This window comes from Misgurnus anguillicaudatus, chromosome 13 (assembly GCF_027580225.2).
Source record: "Misgurnus anguillicaudatus chromosome 13, ASM2758022v2, whole genome shotgun sequence".
Lineage (NCBI taxonomy): Eukaryota > Metazoa > Chordata > Actinopteri > Cypriniformes > Cobitidae > Misgurnus > Misgurnus anguillicaudatus.
Genome location: NC_073349.2, coordinates 20008349 through 20029868, shown reverse-complemented (window position 1 = coordinate 20029868; position 21520 = coordinate 20008349). Strand labels below are relative to the sequence as shown.

The following is a 21520-nucleotide window of genomic DNA, read 5'->3' as shown; positions in this document are numbered from 1 at the left end:
CTTTGTATGTAATCTACTCGCGCAAAACGTTGAACTCGCGTCTGGTGTAAACCCACGATAAGTTATATTACTGTGCGCCGAGGTCGAAGTGCTGCAAAATAAGTGCTCTTCCATCATACAATATAGTTCTCATTTTCTATCCGCTTACAAGATAGCCACGTTTTGTTTTGGGTCACCATACCTACTCATGTAACTACTCATTAGAGGTCTACACGGGTCCAAAAATTCCTACCCGAGCCCGATCAGACCCGTAAATGTGCTACACTGAACCGACCCGGACCCGTTTGTTGTTTTGAAAGCTGGACCCGGACCCGATCCGGACCCGTCTATTATTTAAAAGCTGGACCCGGATCCGACGTGGACCCGTCTATTATTTAAAATCTGGACCCGAACCCGTCCGGGAAGACACAGACCCGACCGGCAAATATTCTTTAGCTAAATGTTATTAATAAGTCAATAAACAAGTAGCGAAAATTAAACTTTTTTCTTACCCATAGAATTTAGTCTGAATGGGGCTAGGCTAAATGCTAACACATTCACAACGCGCTGTACAAAGATTAAAAGTGCATGCATTGAAAAAAGATGGGTATGTATTGATTCGTCTAGGTTGGGGTAGGAACGTGGTAAAATATTGAAAAACTGGTGTTTTCCTGTAAGACGGGGCTTAGCAAAAAGTCGAAGAGTACAGGAAATGTGCTGTTTTCAATATCATCACAGTAATCATAAGAACAACAATGTCATGCACAGTGCTGAAAATTGCAACATCGGCGGTTAGCAAGCAGTTGCAGTTATGGTCATCTATCATCATCCCGTTAATAAATTCAGACAAAGATACCAAGTAATTTTCCCCTTTGGTTGTAAATAGTTGCATCTGGTTGTTGTCATCTTCAGTCTTTCTTACCTGTGGATTAGTTGCCCTGAGCTTCTTTTCCATCCCTACACCTCCTTCCCTGTCCCTCATCAGCAGCACTGTGCAGCCCCATCCTCCCTCCCTCCCTCTCCCCCTTCCTCCTTTCATTTCACATTGTCCACTTCAGCCCATCTGGCCCCGCGCTGCCCAGCCCAGAGCAGTGTTGAGGAGCCAACCCTGCTGGAGGCTCAGTCACCTCACCTCTCTTTGCTTGTCTAGGATTTGCACATGGGACTGTAAAACCAAAAGCTCATATGCACATGATTGTGGGTGTGAGAGGGAAATATTTGCTAAGCTTCTGTATCTCTCTGTGATTCCCAGCCTTTAGTCACGTTGAGTGAATGATATGTCATTAATATTTGAATTGTTTACTGTCAGTAGTCAGTGGATCTAGTCAACACAGAAGCTTAGAAAATATTCAAGACAGTCTTTTGATACTGAGAAAATAGCAATGAGTGAGAGGTTTGTGCTACAGTAGTTTTTACTAAAAACAGTGTGAAAGATATTACGTGCCTTCACACTGCTGTTATGACTGCCTGGTTTCAAACAAGACCCAAAAATGACACACAAGATTTCTAAATTAAAGGCTTAAAATTGTACTTAAGCCCTATCAGTGGTCCTTAACACAAGCTTCGGATACAGATACAGTGTGTACCTTTGTGCTAATATACACCCTTTAGGTACAAAGGTGTGTTTTTTGAGAGTATTTAGGGTATCTTATTTTAAGCCTCATTATTGTAGTAATCTTTTATATTCTTAATGCTTTAGTATTGTGTTAAGATTACACTAAAGCTTGCGTTTGTCATTTTTGGGTAATGAAACTGTTTCCATAGATTTGTTTTAATGAAATGTACCTATTATTGGATTCATAAGGTTGTGTGAAGATTATTTTTATGTGACCTGTAGCTTCACATAAATCAAAGTACAAAGCGAACAAGTTTCTGAGTTCTGACCCTAGTAAATAATCAACTTCAATGTTCATCAACTGATATACTGTTTTGTAAAAATTAAAAAAGTTACAAATGAATAAATGACCTGACATGGAGACACAACAGTGGAGAGATGGGATGTAGCTACAGTGTAAACAGCTTAAACTATTTACCATTAAATGTGCATTTGTCACGTTTGGAGGGACGTTGCACTTTTTTTGAAAATATGCTCATTTTCCGGGTCCCCTGGAGTTGAACATTTGATTTTTGCCGTTTTGGAATCCATTCGGCTGATCTCCGGGTCTGGCGCTAACACTTTTAGCATAGCTTAGCACAATCCATTGAATCTGATTAGACCATTAGCATCGCGCTAAAAATAACCAAAGAGTTTCAATATTTTTCCTGTTTGAGACTTGACTCTTCTGTGGTTGCATCGTGTGCTGGGACCGATAGAAAATTGAAAGCTGCGATTTTCTGGGCAGATATGGCTAGCAACTAGGCTTCTTGCGATAGTCGGTGAAATGGTGATTACTGGTGCTTCAGCCTCTCACCGGTTAGATCACTTGCCCACCGCGACACTGTATTTTACCGTCATTTTGATATTTTCTTGTAATTAAAACATTTAGTTTTGTTAGAGAGAGCAAACACTAACAAATGAATGTGTCTGCTGCCTGAATTCAGCAGAGCTTAACGCGCGTCATCACAGAGCAGCGGCTGCGGGTGTCAGATTTCATTTATTCCTGTCAGACTGCGACTGACCAGACGATGGCAGAAGCCGCGTGCTTACTCGTTTTTGTTAAAATATACATATATGATGTTAAATATAAGCGAGATCGTTTTGTTGTTGTGTTTTCATTAAGAATAATAATAAACCCATCATTCAAGCAGCTCTTTATGGAGGAATAGCTGGTTGCTTTGCTTGGGACTGGCGGGTTTCTGTCAGAAGTACCTGCGCACATTGAGTCAAGCACTTAAACTAGTTGTTGCACTCGCATTTGCATGCAAATTCATACGCGATGTAACGCAGCGTACGCAAGCGCTGGATTTAAACAACAGCATCTAATTCAAAAGTTAAAGTAAAATGCGCACGTCTGTATGTGCATTTATAAGCCCCTCCCACCCGGTGAAACCGGTATCACCGGATTTGTCACGCGCTGATTAACCGGTGGGAAAATTCTGTCACCGCAACAACCCTACTAGCAACTATACTCTCAAACTGGCATAATAATTAGTGACTTTGCTGATGTAACATGGCTGCAGCAGGCGTGGTGATATTACACACTGCCCGAAAATAGTCCCCTTGGTTACTTTCAATGGCAGGGGACTGTTTGCGGGCAGTGTGTAGTATCGCTGCGCCTGCTGCAGCCATGTTGCGGCAGCAGGGTAATTGGTTGTTGCGCAATAATGGGAGTGTAGTTCCTAGCCATATCTGCCTAGAAAATCGAACTTTTAATTTCCTGTCGGTCTTAGTACATGATGTAAATTCAGAAGAGTCAAGTTTTAAACAAAAAAAATGTTGAAACTCTTTGGTTATTTTTTAGCGCGTTGTAATGGTCTAATCAGATTCAATGGATTGTGCTAAGCTATGCTAAAAGTGCTAGCGCCAGACCCGGAGATCGGCCGAGTGGATTTCAAAACGGTAGAAATGGGTTGTTTAACTGTCGGGGAGCTGAAAATGAGCATATTTTCAAAAAATGTGGAATGTCCCTTTAATGGTTACATTAGAAAATATAAGGATACACATCAAGATTTGGCTTCTTCTTAATTCTATCCTAGTTTATCTTTATCACAAAATACTAAACCAGATATTTTTAAGGACACAAATCTCTCCACTTTGCTGCATCTCCTTTCACCTTATTTATTGATTCTTGAGATTGCACAAAGATGTCATGTAACACGCATGTTCTGTTCAATTGCCAATGCACATTATGCACTTACAAAAAGCCATTTTCCCTCACTTTAATATCTGTGTCGATTCTCACAAAGATATTTTATGTCTATGTGACATTTAAACATACTAGTCTCTATTAAAATGGGCAGTGATTCTCCTGACGAATGCTATTTACGGTTTCTTTTCTATTCAATAGCCTTTACACTCCATATTTGTATCTAGACTAGTCATTATTCACATATTGACATGTGAATGCAAATGCAAACTTATTTTTAAAACTTTAACTGTGTGCTCCCAAAAATATAAGGTTAATGTTATTCACAAGCACTAAAATCATGTCCCTGCATTTGCGGAGAGAATCCTGTCGTCTGCTGTGTGTTTAAGGGGGGAATATGGCTCCACTTTTCAATCTGTGAGAGATGTGCATGCTCAGCTGCCTGCCTGAGAACTGCGGCTCGGCTGCCTAACACAGTTAGTGAGCGTCTTCTGATAGGCTCTGCTCATCGCTAATCACTGACGGATTTTGGACTGTGGGGGAGGGACACGGAGGCAAAGGGGCGTGGTGGTGGTTGGGAGGGTAAAGGGGGGATTGATGTATCATGTTCTATGATGCTGAAGCTTGCTATGGCTAAGTTAGGGTGGTGGGAAAAATGTGTGTAGTTTCAAGGGTGTAATTGTTTGTTTTTGGGAATGTAGAAGTCGTCGTGTGAGTCTGTGTGCCAAATGTGACTCTGTCTGTGAAAACCAGGCTAAGGTCTTATAATCTTATGAAATTATTAGCATCAAAAAATGTACAAATGCTAACTAGGTAATGCATGTTTATTTCGAGGTTTCGAGATACAACACTTAAATTTTCATTGAAATATTTGTTTTGATATTTGATATAGAATGGTTTATAAACAGTAAATCACAAAAACTGATTTTTACAGACTGGGTCACATTTGTATGGAAGGTGTGTTTGACCCTTACATCCATTTTAAGAAACAGTCTGCTGGGAGTCAGAGCATTAGACCATCAAAGCTAAGATTGATGGGCAGAGTTTCAAGTTATGTCAGAATTTGATAGATTTATTGCATAATTGCAACCTGTAGATGGGGAAAAATTGTGTAGAAGTCACAGGCCACCCAAGACAAAAGGTTTAGCTTTAAAGCTATTCATCCGTCCCTCCAGAAAAACGTGATTATGCGATTGCATGATTCAACGCCATTTATGTGGGGGCCGCATTTTTTTTAAATACGCCGCACTTTCGCAGCATAAATTGCAGATTTCTTTGCGCAAAATATGCGGGCTTGCATAATTCATGCATTTTCGTAGCAAAAAGTCACATATATCTTAGCAGAAAGTTGAAAAATGTTGCATTTACTTCACACAAGTGAGCCATGTCCCCTGTTGCCATGGGAACGTTATGAAATGACTTGATTATGTAATGTGAACACTATTCAAAAGCTGCAAACAGTTTTTGCAAGTTCCCGCAATTTTTGCGCATAAAATTGCATAAATATCCCGCATATTCCATCGCATTTTTTAAGAAAAAGTGCTGCAAGATCAAGGATTTTTGCCCGTAACTCACAAAAAACTCTGCGTTTTTCTGGAAGGACTGATTAATGCTAAGAAAATATTCAGAGATTTAGCAAATTCGCAAAGAGATTGAATTTAGAGTATGTCTAGTTTACACTTTTTTTGTTTACACACGATTAGGGGATCGCATAATTCAATGCATAACCATCCAAAGTCCGCATATTTATGCGGGGGTCGTATTTTTTAAATACGCCGCACTTTCGTCGAATAAATTGCCCATTTCTGCTTGCAAAATATGCTGGGCTTTGGGTGATTTCATAATCCTAACATTTTCGTAGCAAAAAGTCATTTATATCTAACCAAAAAGTTGAAAAATGTTGCATTTAATTCACACATGCGCAGCCATGTCCCCTGTTGCCATGGGAATGTTAGGAAGTGACGTAATTACGTGATGGGAACATCAATGAAAAGCTGCAAACAGTTTTTGCAAGTTCCCGCAATTTTGGCAAGTTCCCGCAATTTTGGCAAGTTCCTGCAATTTCATTGCATAAATATCCCGCATATTTCATTGCATTTTTTAAGAAAACGTGCCGCAAGATCAATGATTATTGCCCACAACAATCACAAAAAAACTCTGCAAGTTGAAAATATTCAACTCGAGCGAAAAATTCGCATGACACGAAGTTAAATCCCACGAGTAATCTAGAGCGAGTAACCCGATGCCCCGCGTTTGGTGTGTACGTAGCATGATAAATGGAGGAGATGGCAACGGTCAGAAAGGCCGCTCTAGTCCCGCCTCCCAGTATAAGAAACCAATCGTTAAACGTTAAGAATAAAATCCTCTTAGTAAGGGGACTTTGAGCATTCCAAGACCTGGAGGCATTGCAAATATAAGGCGACTTCCTTAAAATGACTTTGGTGAATATTAATTACCTTAATTCATATAAATTTGGATGCATTTTAGTTTGTACATTCTAGTACCATATCCTTTCACCACACATTGAGTGTCAGGGCAGGGTTAGGGGCGAGGCTTCAATATTGTTTTTTTTCATAATCATACATTTTTGTATGATTTTCTTTATATTAACACATACAAATTAGCCACTTCATAAAATAGTTATTCTGAGGTGAGGCTGCATATTTAAGTCAGTCCATCTGACCCGTCGCTCGGTTCATTCAGCAAGCTGTAGGTTAGCTAATCGTGTTGTGCTAATTATAAATCGTAACTAGTTTTTTAGTCCGAATGCACTAAGCCACAGTGATGGGTTTGAATCCCATACATCACATGAATTGAGGAGCTCAGATGCAAAAACCTCTAAATGCTGCCTTTGTCAAAAATGAGATATTAGATTAACTAAAGGCTCTCGGCACTTATTATACATTAATCAAATACTTTCGCTTAAAATATTGGCCTCAGGTCATTCTGAAATAAGGGTTTGTTGGCAGAATCCATTAAGAGTCTGATAAAAGACCCCTGGTTTAGCTAATAGCCTAAAAGAGGACTAAAGAGGACATGAAAGTCATACTTTTCAGATTAAGTTGGTTTAAGATTCCTTTCTTGGATGGCCATGTGACTTAAACATTTCCATACAGTTAACAAAATTATTCCTGTTATAGCGTTATAAATCCAATTTAAGATTCTATAGCTAAATTCTGTTCAACATAGCAGTTTGTACTCCTATGGTCATTTATAGATTCCATTAGATGTTTTTTGTGTCATGCAGGGTTTAGGTGTACTTGAATGTGTGTTTCTATGTGTGAGGCATTTACAGCCTCTTACACTATATTGCTTGTCTCTCCTACTTTGCTCTAGGTCGTAGTCAACGCCCTGGTGGGTGCCATCCCTTCCATTATGAATGTGTTGCTGGTTTGCCTCATCTTTTGGCTGATTTTCAGTATCATGGGTGTCAACATGTTTGCGGGCAAGTACTACTATTGCTTCAACGAGACAGATGAAAGTTACTTCCTGCCCGATGTGGTCGACAACAAATCACAGTGCGAAGAATTGATCCGTCAGAACTTTACAGAAGTACGCTGGAAAAACGTCAAAATCAACTTTGACAATGTGGGCGCTGGTTACTTGGCTCTACTACAAGTGGTGAGAATACCTTTCATACTTTGATTTACCTGAAATGTATTTTTTTGTAGTTATGTCTATGTTTTTTAGCATACTGTATCTTAAAGCACAGTGTGTGGTTACACATACAGCTGTTAACTAGTTCTTTTTTTTTTATTTCTCAAAGGCAACATTCAAGGGATGGATGGACATTATGTATGCAGCAGTTGATTCGCGAAGGGTAAGACGTTTGGCCAATCTGGGCAGTCTTTGACTTTAGTCAAAATTTCCATTTATAGTCCTATTTTCTTTTCAGGTGGAAGATCAGCCAGTGTATGAGGACAACATCTACATGTACATCTACTTCGTCATCTTTATCATATTTGGCTCTTTCTTCACCCTAAACCTCTTCATTGGTGTCATCATCGATAACTTCAACCAGCAGAAGAAAAAGATAAGGCTCTACTCTTCACTTCCAATTTAAATTTGGCAAATGCTGACTCTTATTTCGACTTTGTTTACCAATGTAACTTTCATAGAGATTGAGTAGATTTTAACAATTTTTTTTCATGTGACTATACTTTGGAGGTCAAGATATCTTTATGACAGAAGAACAGAAGAAGTACTACAATGCTATGAAGAAGCTTGGCTCAAAGAAGCCTCAGAAACCCATACCTAGACCCCAGGTACATCACATCTTTTAAAATCTTTCTTTTACACTTGACAGTGATACTCGTCTCAACAATATAGCATTTTTAATAGAGGTTTATTCTCAAATATGTTTTTTTTTTTGCAGAACATGCTCCAGGGGATGGTGTTTGACTTTGTGACACAGCAGGTCTTTGACATTTCAATCATGATCCTCATTTGTTTGAACATGGTCACCATGATGGTCGAGACAGACGATCAGTCAGATGAGACTGAGAACATCCTGTACTGGGTCAACTTCATCTTCATTGTTGCCTTCACCACAGAGTTCGTCCTCAAGCTCTTTGCATTGCGTCATTATTACTTCACCAATGGCTGGAACATCTTTGATTGTGTTGTAGTCATTCTCTCTATTGTGGGTAAGTGGACAGTATTTTTCGGACACATATACATTCCTGAATTCAATCTCATTCAAGGTTTTTGAAGAACAAAATTTGCCCATCATTTGGATGCTCTTGTAACTCTATAGCACAATTGGTAGATCATTTCATTGACGGGGTAAAGGTTAAGGGTTCGATTCCTAGGGAACACATATACTCACACAATGTATACCTTGAATAAGGTGCTTTGGGTAAAAGCATATACCAAATGCACAAGTTAAAGTTTAAAAAATTGTATCAAACTTAAATTGTGCTCTCTTTTTCCTTTCCCTGTGGGTATGTTCCTGGCAGACCTGATTGAAAAGTACTTTGTGTCACCCACATTGTTCAGGGTAATCCGTCTAGCTCGAATCGGACGTATCTTGCGTCTGATCAAAGGGGCAAAGGGTATTCGGACCTTACTGTTTGCCCTGATGATGTCACTGCCTGCCCTGTTCAATATCGGTCTTCTTCTTTTCTTGGTCATGTTTATCTTTTCTATCTTCGGCATGTCAAACTTTGCCTACGTAAAACGGGAGGCCGGCATCGATGACATGTATAACTTTGAAACGTTTGGAAATAGCATGATCTGCCTGTTCATGATAACCACATCAGCAGGGTGGGACGGTCTTCTGGCTCCCATTCTTAACTACCCACCGGATTGTGACCCAAATAAAGAGAATCCTGGTACCTCGGTGAAAGGTGACTGCGGAAACCCTTCGGTGGGCATCTTCTTCTTTGTCATGTACATCATTGTCTCTTTCCTCATTGTGGTCAACATGTACATTGCCATCATTCTGGAGAACTTCAGCGTTGCCACAGAGGAGAGCGCTGACCCGCTATGCGAGGACGACTTTGAGTCCTTTTATGAGATCTGGGAAAAGTTCGACCCTACTGCCTCCCAATTTATCACCTTTGCCAAGCTGGGTGACTTTGCAGACACTCTGGAGCACCCGCTGCGAGTACCCAAACCCAACACTATAGAGCTGATCGCCATGGACCTGCCCATGGTGAGCGGTGACCGAATTCACTGCCTGGACATCCTGTTCGCCTTCACCAAGCGTGTGCTGGGTGATAGCGGTGACCTGGACATGATGCGTCAACAGATGGAGGAGCGCTTCATCGCTGCCAATCCGTCCAAAATATCTTTCGAGCCCATCACTACAACTCTACGGCGCAAGCAGGAGCACGTGTCTGCTTCCATCATCCAGCGCGCTTACCGCGCCCATCTTATTCGCAAAGGCTTCATCTGTAAAAGGTTGCTAAGCTGCGGCAGACTGGAGAACGGGGGAACCAATCAGGACAAGAAGGAGGGGACGCCTTCAACTGCCTCGCTGCCATCCTACGACAGCGTGACAAAACCAGAGAAGGAAATCCTGGATGAGAGCGACAAAAAGGCCAAAAACCAAAAAGACGTCAAGGAATCGAAGTGTTAGGAACGATGGTGCGGTGAGACAGAACTGAGTCGAAACTGAAACTATCTATTTCAAGTGTATAGAACAAATCATTTGCAACTAAGTCACAGAAAATCTTTGGAAATAAAGGGTTGTTTACAGATAACAAAACCGTTGTTCACAGATGCGACAGAAAGCAGCTTGGTTTTTAGCAACTGAATGATGACCAAACCAATCTATAGGCTTACTGTGATACATCTGTGCTCAGTGACCAAGATTTTACTGTTTCAACCGCAGCCGACAAGGCATGTGCGAGGAGAAACAAAACATGGCAGACATCTTTGATAGGGACCACCTGCCAGAGGACCAAGCAGTACAAAGAGATGTTAAAGCTCATAAAAACGAATTCCTTTGTACCACAATGTGTGGAGTTCAGCATTCCTCCGCTTTCAAACACTACACTGCCGAAATCCAATGGAAACCTCCCACTCATCCCTGGAGGATTCTGGGACGTTGTGTTTTAACCATAAGACAACCAGTAAGAACAATGTAAACTCGATCACTGGGAGTATCCGTCAAGTAAAAAAAAAACAGAACATTATGCAAAGGTTTCCAGTTGTTCGCGGTGAATATATCACCCACGCAAAGTAGGGAAAAAAGTTCTGCCCACGCCACCCATCTCGTCATCATCTCTTTGTTATACTTGCTGAAAAAGACATTTTATACATCGACTTTCACGTTGATATTGGGACGGGGGTTTATCAGGGTTTGGGCTGAACGGGACTTATTCAGACCGAGTTCCAGATAAATAACTAAATAATTGTGTGCTCGTTCAATGCATAGAAATGACTTGCATGGTGGCATGTTTTGATCAGGAATCATGCATGTATAATCATAGTCCACTTGACACTGCTTCTCAGACCACATCAGTGGCCTGACCATACATTGGATATTGTCCACTAGTATTAAATTTAAATAGCTATAGCTGGGAAATGATTGGTTACTAGTAACATATTTAACTACTGACGAGTATATTTGTACTTACCCCTCATGAAGCTTGCTTCCTGATTAACTCACTCTCATAACATGCGTCATGTGAGTATTTTTTATCGGTCGGATGTACAAACGCATTCATGCACTCAAAAAGGTGTTTCACTGCCCTATACTTGGGGAAGGGTTGGAACGATGAGCTAATCTGGAGAAATGTTTCAATGAAATCAAATCCTGGGTTCATAAACCTCGATTTGTTTTTGCACCAGCAATACAATACGATTCAACTGCCCCTCAACGTGCAGCTGAGGCTCCAGTAGGGTCTTCAAAAGTTACAGCCACCATGCCATTTTAACACTTACAACGCTTTGTCAGTCGGGACCAGGCCTCAGCGGGAGGCGATTTCTTCATTGCAGATATTTTGGAGATGTCTATACGTTCTCATGTTTACCATTAAAAGATTGTCAGTTTTGGTTATTATGTTTTGTCTTAAAGGTGTTGAGCAAAGCAATCAAGTAGCCATTTTGATCATAACAGCTCCCTGTTGAATGATAGAGTATTTGGATCATAGATTAATCTTAAACTATGGCCTTAAACAGCAGAAAGACACATAAGGCAGCACATTTCTATTTTATAATCAATGATTATACAAGAAATTGGCATTTTAACATTTACTCCGAATTGACCATTTTTTTTGACTTTTTGAGCAAACTGCCATCTCTACTTGCTCTTTCTTTTGTTAACAGAATTTTCAATATTGTTACTAATGCTTGTCCTGGTGTGGGCTACGCCCAATATCGGTGGACCATAGACAAGAAGATGCAATGGTGGTGATATATATGGGGTCCTCGGTTGGCTTACCGTTGATTATGAAGGACACTCATAAGGCATCTCAGACTGCTGGGGTCTGTGCATGTACAGTACCTTACTAGAGCGAGTGTGTGTGTGAGCATGCAGGAAAGAGCACACAACTAGTTTACAAACCCAATTCCTTTACGACCTGCCTGTGCTGTAGGTCTGCTTACTGCCTGAGGTCTCCAAATCAGCGTGGGTGCTGTGGACCTAAACCAAAATGGGGCCCAGTTAAACCCTTAGACTACCGTGTAGTTTTCCCTCACCCCGTTTCAGTTCAGATGCAATGGGGACAAATATAAAATCACCACTGTCTCTCACCACTGTTATGACAGTTAATGTATCATTCAATGTACAGAAGGGGGCTATGATGTACATGGCACAATTGCTTCAAAGAATGAACTTTTTGAGCATTGTAATATATTATTTTCTTTTAAAACGGCATGCTTTGTTGTGGGTTTTGTAAATACAGAATTTTAAAGAATTACTGCTATTAATCTAATAATAAATTATAACAATGATATAGAATGGCTTCCAGCTGACGCCCTTATGTCACATATTTTAAGTTTTTTCTAACACTTCTCACTTTAACTAAAGGGAACTGAATGATAAACCATATTGAATTAGACAAAGAATATATACATATATATATAAAATACGTTACGGTATATATGTGTATATAATATTATATGTATGAAAGGATGGATATACGAATGAGCACTGTAAGATTTCATTTATATGCAACTATGTCCAGTGGATGTCAGAACATTTATGTCGGAGAGCTCACGCACGAATGTTCTCAGTGCTGCTTTGATATTTTAACCCAATACTGTACGAAGAGAGGGTTATGCTACCAGCACACCCCCCCGTGAACCTCTGTTTTTGTTGATGCACATAGCGAACACATTTACACGAGAATGCACACGTGTGCTCCGTCCGGCCTCGGGACGGTTTGTGGTCACCTGCCCAAGCCTAAATGTCAAAACATTCACAGAGCCAACTATGTATTCAGCTCTAAAGGCCTCCCGCAAACATTTCAGCGCCGTAACTCGTGGGCCTGAACAACAGTTTTGTATGCATTTCGTATCTGTTTTTTTTATGTGTTCAGTGGTCTGTTTCTAGTGCTACTTCACTAATTGTCGTGTGCCTTTTTCTCCATGTTCTTACATTTTCTGAATTGCATTTTACCGCAATTTTGGAAGATGGTGCCATATTTGACCTTGAGTTTATTAGAGACGGGAAAGAGACGTCAAGACGAAACGGAGCACACTGCAAATCAGGGACTAAGGCGTCTGGTTGACAGCCAGAGGAACACCAGAACAAACCAAGAAGCAAGCCCACTTCTTCCAGATTTGATGTTTTCAAACTCTTCTGATCTCTGTACTTGTGTATCATTCACTTGGCTTGTACAAAGAATAGCTTGCCTTCAGACTTTTGTGTTCTTGCCATCTTTGAAACTCACTTTTGTATTGATATTCAGTTACTGGACTTCCATTTTAGCATGACTAAAACGCTTTACCATTTTGCTGAAAAGAATTCAAAAGTGCTTTTCAAACTGTTGTTTTGTTTCACACAGTGTTGTAGGAGGTCATATAATGGTTTGTATGGCACAGCCACTGGAACTTTTAGTAAGAACATATAAAAGATTGTCTTCATTTGAGCACGAAACTTTTTATTAACAATAAAGCAGCCTTCCAGTTGCAAAGCGTCTTTACTGATTTATAGAAAGCCATGGCTGTTTGATGAGTACACATCTAACGGTGCATTCACACGGGGCGTAAACGTTGACGCTTCCCGTTCACTTTTAATGGGTGACGTTAAGCGTTGGCGAACTGGATTGTGGATGCGTTGGCGCCGCGTCACTGCCGTTGCTCGTGGCAGAGGTTGAGCATTTCTAGGCTTTTCGGGCGGCAATGCGAGCGTCAGCCAATCAGATTGCCTTAGGCAAATAACCTAGGCAGAGCCAGCCAATTACGTTTATGGAAGTCCGGAGCATGTGTAGCGGCCACGCTTCAGACAAGCCTTCCGTTAAGCGTTAATGCTTACGCCCCGGGTGATCACATGCTCCGGTCTTCCATAAACGTAATTGGCTGGCTCTGCCTAGATTATTTGCATAAGGCAATCTGATTGGCTGACGCACGCATTGCCACTCGAAAAGTTGAGAAATGTTCAACTTCTGTCGCGAGCAACAGCACTGACGCGGCGCCGACGAATCCACAATTAAGTTCGGCAACGCATGGCGTCACCCATTAAAAGTGAATGGGAAGCGTTACCGCTTACACCCAGTGTGAATGCACCATAATGCATACATAACTGCTGTTGTTTATTGTATATCAGCAGTACTGTTTTCATAAATGAAAGACATTTCACATCAGGGTTACAGTTTTGAATATTTAATTTAATATTCGTAATAACTTCTGTACTGTTTTCACTTTGTCCTTTTAGTCCATCTTGTAATTTTAGCTACGTTCCTGACAGTTTCATTTTAAATATTTTAGGCCTGCCAAGTTAGACCTTAAACTAATGTAATTTAATAAGCCTATGTTAGATTTATCACTGTCTAGTGACATTTTGTTTAATGAAGTTGAGTCGAGAAGTTGAGGTTGTTTCAAATTTACTACACTGTGTTTAATTTATGGCCATTTTTGAAGTTGAATTTAGAGACATGGTTTTAGTTTAGTGGCCGTTTTTAATTCACTTAATGAAAAATGCCAACAGTGGTTCACAATACAAACTCTTCATTTTAAAAGAGTGCTGATTTGCCATTGAAATTTGGTCAGTATTTCTGAGTTTAGAAATATGATGTGATCCACAGAAGGAATGCTTAGCTAGCTCAATGCATCCCACTGCAGATGATGGCAGGAAATGTCCCTCTGTTCATCCACTAAGTCACAATTTAGAGAAGAAATCAATAAAGGCTGTTAGCTATGGGCTTTAAGTATCTGTGACACACGTCTGACCACCCCACCTCCCAGCCTCAAGGGATATGCATCCGGGCCACCAGCTCTTCCCGGAACTCGTGCACTTCCCAGATGAAAAATACTGTAGTATACTTTATTATTTACTATAGTAAACTGTAGCTAAATTAACGTGATACATAAAGTGTGCTACAGTACAGTTTTCTAATACTACAGAATACGGAAGTAACAGTAGTAATTACTATTGTATACTACACTAATGCTAATGTAGTATACTAATTTACCACATTATATAAAGTATACAACAGTACGTAGGGCTTAATAGCCTAGTTAAATTCCTAAAAACTATAGGCCTTATGTTTTTTAACCTTACTTAAATAACCACTATAACTAATTATACAGACTGTTGTATACATTATGTAGCATTTTTTACAGTACACTATAATTTTAAAAATCCAAATACTTTTAAGTATTTTTATGTGGGTGATTAAATGAAAATGACTTTAAAAAGAGAGTAGATCTAGATATAAATTGTGCAGAATAGCATTCTATTTAAAACCCATTTCATTTTGTCATCCTGTCTCCATTTCACAGCTTTTTTATGTCGCTTCCTGTAAGATCGCGTGCTTATTTTCCTCATACCTTCGTTACTCGCATTGTCAAACCTTACGACGCATGGTATCTCAACAGTCATGTATGGCACAGACCTGGTGTGTATTGTAAAATGTCTCTTTCAACCCCCACCCCCTCCCTTCTCTATGCGTTTGGTGAGGGGGGGTGCGGCGGAGCACTGCAGTGCAGATAAATGAATGCACCATTGCCGGCTGAGTCAGCAGCCCACTCCCAGTTTGGCCCGCCGCCTGCACCAACTGTGTCTGACGAGGAAACAACATGCGTGCACGCAACACACGCACGCGCACACACGCGGGCGCAAGCAGTCAATATGGGTTTGATCGACTTATTGTGGCACTGCGCAGATCAATAGTCGTATGACATCAAAGTACCGCGAGAGCGCATCAATCGGATCGAATCTCGCGATACGAGATGTTAGCCTAATCGGTTTGCGCAGCGACGCATGAAGTCGAACACATAATTTCTTTTGCCTGGCCAAAGATTAACGCAGGGGTGTTTTTTTTTGCTCCCACGTACTTTAGTACATATTGACTTAATTCCTGCACATGTAGCCTACATAAAAATAAAGAAAATCTGCCTCGCTTCATTTCAGTATTTTTCAGTGCCATATAAAGAGCAATATACATTTTATACAATAAACAGCGTTTATTGATGCTACTTAAAGGTGGCAGATGCGTTATTTAAGACACGTCTCTTCTTCCGTCTAGTAATCTACAAACCAGCTGCTTTGATTTATGGTCTACATCTATAAAGTCCAGTGAATCAATAAAGGGGGATGGGGTGGAGTTATATCACTGCTGCCAAGTCACCCTGAAATCCACCAATCCACCAGCAGCCTTTGCTTTTCTCACACTCCACTACATGAGCAGCATCACATAACTGCATTAGAACTACAAATGAAGAAGCATTAGGGTGGATTTGTTGTATGTTGTGAATGGATGATGTAAAGCTCATTAAATGAAACAAGCAAGGAAACCATTATTGTTTGCTCATTACATGAAATGTTTTAACTATAGCACTTTATCATTTAATTGTTTGCCCAATATCTACTAAAACAGCACTAAAAATGTTGGTAGTAAGATTAACACAGAGGCAAATTTAATACAAATTAGACAGCAGGATTAAGCAGCTTTGGCATTACTTACAAAGATGATTGTGCTCATTATTTTCTGATCCAGTATTTTATTTTTTGTTTTTGTTCGTCTGCATTCTACAGGACACAATATGTCTTGCATCAAAACCTTAACTGAGGTACTTATTTTACAGTACATTACTGTTTATGGATGCTTGCTTTATGTAATATTTGCAAACCTTAATCTATCATATAAAATGTCCAGACTGGTTAAGTGACATTACAGATTATTTCTATAAAAGCTACATTTATTTGTGCTTCATGTCTATGCCACAACATTAGTGATGATCACTGACAAAGATAGGTTAAAGGTTTTGAAGTAAACAGCTCCAGCTAGTGGTGACTATTTGAATTACCGTGACTGTGTTTGGTATTGCAACAGATGTGTGAAGTAAATATTTCTGGAAAAAACATTGAAATACTGATTTCACAAATCTCGAATCTGTTCTATTTACAGCGCTGTAGGTGTTTTTTTAAGGGAGACAAGAGGGAGAAATCTAATTTAACAACACAAAATATAAAACATGTTTAATATTTGTGATAAAACTAATTATTTTATTGTATACTAAGAAAGATAATAAGAAAAAATTGCTTTGCCCATAACAGCTATGTGATCTGCTGACGGGCCACTTACATTTAGAAATTACCTGCATTTATTAAAAAAAATGTAAAAATTTTTTTCATGTCATTGTACACAAACTTGAGATGCTGACTCTACAACATTTCATAGTAGGAGCGGTTCTAGACCATTTTTAGTGTCTATCATCTTATATTTTTCTGAAGTTTTATTTATTTGTAAAAACAATTTATTCGAAAATAATAATGAAAATAACGCTAAATGCAGAACATTTCGATGAAAAAGAATAAGGAGGCGTTTATGAAGCATTTAATTAGTTTTGCTGTTCTGCGCATGCGTCGTAACCGTGGAGGAGCGCGCGAGCGCCTGTGCTACATTAATAAAATATCCAGCGTGGAAGCTCATAAAAGGTATTTTCGATAATGTTTTAATTTGTTTGCTACCCTGTATGAGTGCAAAATATACGATTTTTTTTCTTAAATGAGCTAATATTAGTTATCCCCCGTTTATCAAATTTGCTTTGCAAACTGTAGCAGTGTCGTTTTTAGTTTACCGTCATAAATGACACATTTTGCAATACAAGGTCTATAGTTGTGCCTTTTTCTAGTTAACAGTAATACAGGCTGTCAATGATATGATGCTATAACAAGAATATAAAGTTTTGTGCCATTGAGACATTTGTCATTTTGTGTTTAACCCACGACATTTCTGTAAACACGGACACACACACACACAGACAGACACACATACAAACAAACAAACACACCTGGAATCGCATGTAAGTTGTGCACTCACAAATTTTGTATATACACAAATCAGATAGTCTATAAACAACATTCAGTGACTTGTTTGCTTTTATAGATGGATATATATATAATGTTTTTTAAATGCTGGAGAGGAGAGCAAACAGGTGGAGAAAGAGAGAGAGATAGAGAGAGAGAGACTGAAGATGTCAGTAAGAGATGATGAATAAATGTTACATAGTCATGATAAATGTTATTAGCCTCTGAAATAATAATCATTACATTATTTACTCCCCCATGCTGTTTTAAAATGTGTCATATTTACAATCACTGCATGTTGTTGTTGTTAAGCATGCATGATACAACTGGAATGTAAAACTGATTTATAATTTATAATGAAAAGTACAGTCTGACTCATATAAATATAAATATTAATAGGCTATAATTTGTTAGTATTCAGTAAACTTTCACTATACATATAGTATTCATATACACAATAATAAACAATTGTAATGACTCTTTATACATTTATAGCTGTTTAAGTTTTTTTTATTAGGTTAAATAAAAATCACAAGGACTTTGAACTATATAGAAGAGAAATGAATGTAGCCTACATGAATTTATTACAGTTTTTGCCTATTGCTTACACATTTTTTGCAAAAGTTGGCTCATTGTGTCAAAACTCTACACACAAGGCACACAGACTTAGCACTTGGAGATTAACAACTCACATCCATGCCAAAATGAAACACTGCAATCAAAACTTAGCACTCCTTTCTAAAAATGAAATTCTTGTAACAAAACCATACACACAAGCACCATTTGAATTACTCTTTCATATCACCAGCAACACACTGATCCGCTTTATATATAACACAGCAGTCTTTGTGGTTTTATTTTTATCGTAATTTTCTTAGACTCAGTATTTAGTAAAACTCAAAAGTAGATTTATTTAAAGATATATTTCTTTGTTTAAATTTATTCAGTAATCAAACAAGAGTTTTTACCCTAAAAAAAAACATTCTTAAAGAAATAAAGAAAAATAGAACCACAAGTCATCACATTTAGCCACAAAACAAAAGTAAAAAACAAATACTGGATAAAATGCTATTGTGGGGAAAAACACACTTGTTTTGTGTTTGTGTGCGCATGTATGTGTGTGGTGGGGGCCTGGGGGGTCTTATGGATCCCTCCCTCTGTTCGGATCTGGCCACAAGACCTCGTCGACATCACAGGCGACATATACTTCACAGCACTACTCATTTTTGAATAGTACTGTAGAGTAATACTGTAATATGATACAGAATCATGTGACACATACAGTAGGTACAGGAGTAGAAACTTGAAGATATACCTGTTCTCCAGTCGGAATGTTCTTAGTATTGACGGTACTGTGTAGCGACTGAGGTTAGGGTGGACTCTTTGCCCAGCCTCTCTCATAGATAGGCCATGATTTATGACATGGTCCACCAGAGTAGCCCTGATGTCATCCGATACACGTCTCCGCACTGGTCCTCGTCTTTGTCCTCTTCCATGTCCACGTCCACGTCCAACTCCTCTCTCTCTCTTTGTCCTCCTCTTACTCTTACTCGCATTGCCTCCATGCTTGCAAAGTTCTCAGAATGTCTTACCTGAGGCCTATTTGTAGTGCTAAGACTCAGACCGATTGGTGTTCTGTTTTCTGTACAAGTGTATTCAGGTGTGTATGTAAGTGCCTATAATTGCCAGATGACTTTTGCATTTTGAACAGAGTGTTTTCCCAATGATAATAGGTGATTTCGTTTTTGAAAAATGTGTCTAATGTAAGAAAACGTGTGTAGTGTTTCGCAATAAGTGTGCTACAGAATTGCAAACAAAGTGCAAAGTTGACAATGTGTTTAAGCTATGGTTACACTGTGTTTAAGCATATGCTACAAGAAGTTTAGGTATTGAGGCTTTGGTCTAAGCATTCGGATTTAGTGTGTAAGCAATGGGCAAAAACTGTAATATAATAATACTGTCCCAATTTGCAAAAAAGCATCACAATGCTCTCTTCACATATTACTGAGGGCTAAGCCCCCCCCCCCCCCCAGAATGAAATTCTAGAACCGCCCCTGCCCTGTTCCATACATAGATATTATTTGCTTTCACAAATGTAATAATAAGCAATACATCATTACCTGTGTGCCTTTTAATTATGGTGCCTCCTGTTGGGTTTAGGGTTTAAATTTATGTCATCTTATTTTAAGACATAAGCTGTTAGGGCTTCTGTAACAGTAACATTCAGGTCACTTACTGTGTGACTTACTGTTTTTGCTCCATAGCAAGAAATTGTTTGAACTTAGGTTCATGAACTTTTCAACTTGAAATACTGTGCATGTGTTATGTCTTTTAAACAAATGCACAACAGATGGTACAATGTCCAGGCAGCACATATGACTTCTTACTACAGTTTTGCTATTACTTTTTATTTTATGCTATGTTTATGTGATTTAATGAAGAATGAATGTTTCATGTGAGTGAACTAATGCCACATGAGAGCAAAGTTGTTTTCTTTATGTTTTTAAAGCACTCATTTTTCTACAGCAACTTATCTAAAAAAAGTAAAAACTGTATTTTTCTTGTGCATTCTGATTCAGATTTCACATTTTGTCTTCTGAAAAGAAAAACAATAGCAGCACGTGCGCCACAAGACAAGATCTTACTTCCGAAGAATACACGTTTTAGCAATCGTTGCAAATGCACAATGAAAATGTTATAACATGTATTTAAAGCAGAAAAAATATACATCCAGGCCACTAAGTCGTGCAAGTGTTTTTTTTTTTTTTTTTTTACATTTTTTAATCCCATGTGTCTTGCTTTTGCAGGAACGTTTTTGGTTTGAGACGGTTCGTTTCGGACACCGTATTAATCCTGTTTATTTATATCAAGATGAAATCCACAAGACATCAACTGATAACATTTGATGACAGGATTATTATCAGGCAAGTAGTTGTTTTAATAAACAGTTATTTTTAAAAGGTGTACATGTGTTTTAAAGCTGATTTTAGCCATGTTTGTCAGGTGACGCTCGGATTTATTTATCTAAGACAGCCACAAGAGGGCGACATCTACATTCCTAAATTCATCTTGTATTCACAAAGTCGCCGTTGTTGTAATAATATTTCATAGATACAATCATACCTTCACATTTTTTAAACGATATTAACAACAAATCGTTTCTTAATGTAATTTTCTAACTTTCTAAATGGCATAATACCTATAAAAACGGCTGTGGTTTCGGTGCAGTTCGTAAAAACACCTGAAGATGCCGTAGTTGCTCCTTAACGCGTGAATGGTTATTGTAATGACTTTGAAGACTGGTGTTTTGAAGTCTAGCTAAGTTCATGTAAAGTTATATGCCAAATTGTTCGTCATCAATTCACATTATGACTTAAGTTGATTTTCTTTTAATGCCAAATTCTGCAATATTTTCCAGATTATTAGGTATAAATATCTAAATCTGTCTGTTTCTGGGTTATAATTTTATCAGGAGTCATGAGTGTTTATGCATACACATAATTTTTTGTATAGATTACTACATATTTTGTATATCTCTATTCATGTGCGTGTGTGTGTGTGTGTGTGTGTGTGTGTGTGTGTGTGTGTGTGTGTGTGTGTGTGTGTGTGTGTGTGTGAGAGAGAGAGAGAGAGAGAGAGACGTATAGCAATATTAACACACGGCGCCTGAATGTCCTTGCTGGATTTGTAATAAGCAGACTGCATGTATTATTCAGGGCTGTGTGGACAGTTCCTACTCTGCTCTGTGCTCTCGTCCTGACCAGTCCCCCAGGGACCGGATGCCTAAATTACTATTTCTATTTGATATATTCCCATAGCTCAGCCCTTAAAATGCATAGGGAGAAAATAGTGTGTTCTGAGGGGGTCACTA

General features: G+C 39.0%; 1 protein-coding gene across 1 annotated transcript in view; it reads left to right on the top strand.

Annotated features, from left to right (window-relative positions):
* Nucleotides 1-12135, top strand: part of scn8aa (sodium channel, voltage gated, type VIII, alpha subunit a) — a 59566-nt gene extending 47431 nt beyond the window's left edge. Inside the window, exons 22-27 of the mRNA XM_073875324.1 lie at nt 7062-7346; nt 7492-7545; nt 7621-7758; nt 7886-7990; nt 8101-8374; nt 8672-12135. Of these exons, the coding sequence (XP_073731425.1) occupies nt 7062-7346; nt 7492-7545; nt 7621-7758; nt 7886-7990; nt 8101-8374; nt 8672-9807 (1992 nt within the window). The 3' untranslated portion in view covers nt 9808-12135. The remainder of the gene's footprint in view (nt 1-7061; nt 7347-7491; nt 7546-7620; nt 7759-7885; nt 7991-8100; nt 8375-8671) is intronic.
* Nucleotides 12136-21520: the final 9385 nt, after the last annotated feature.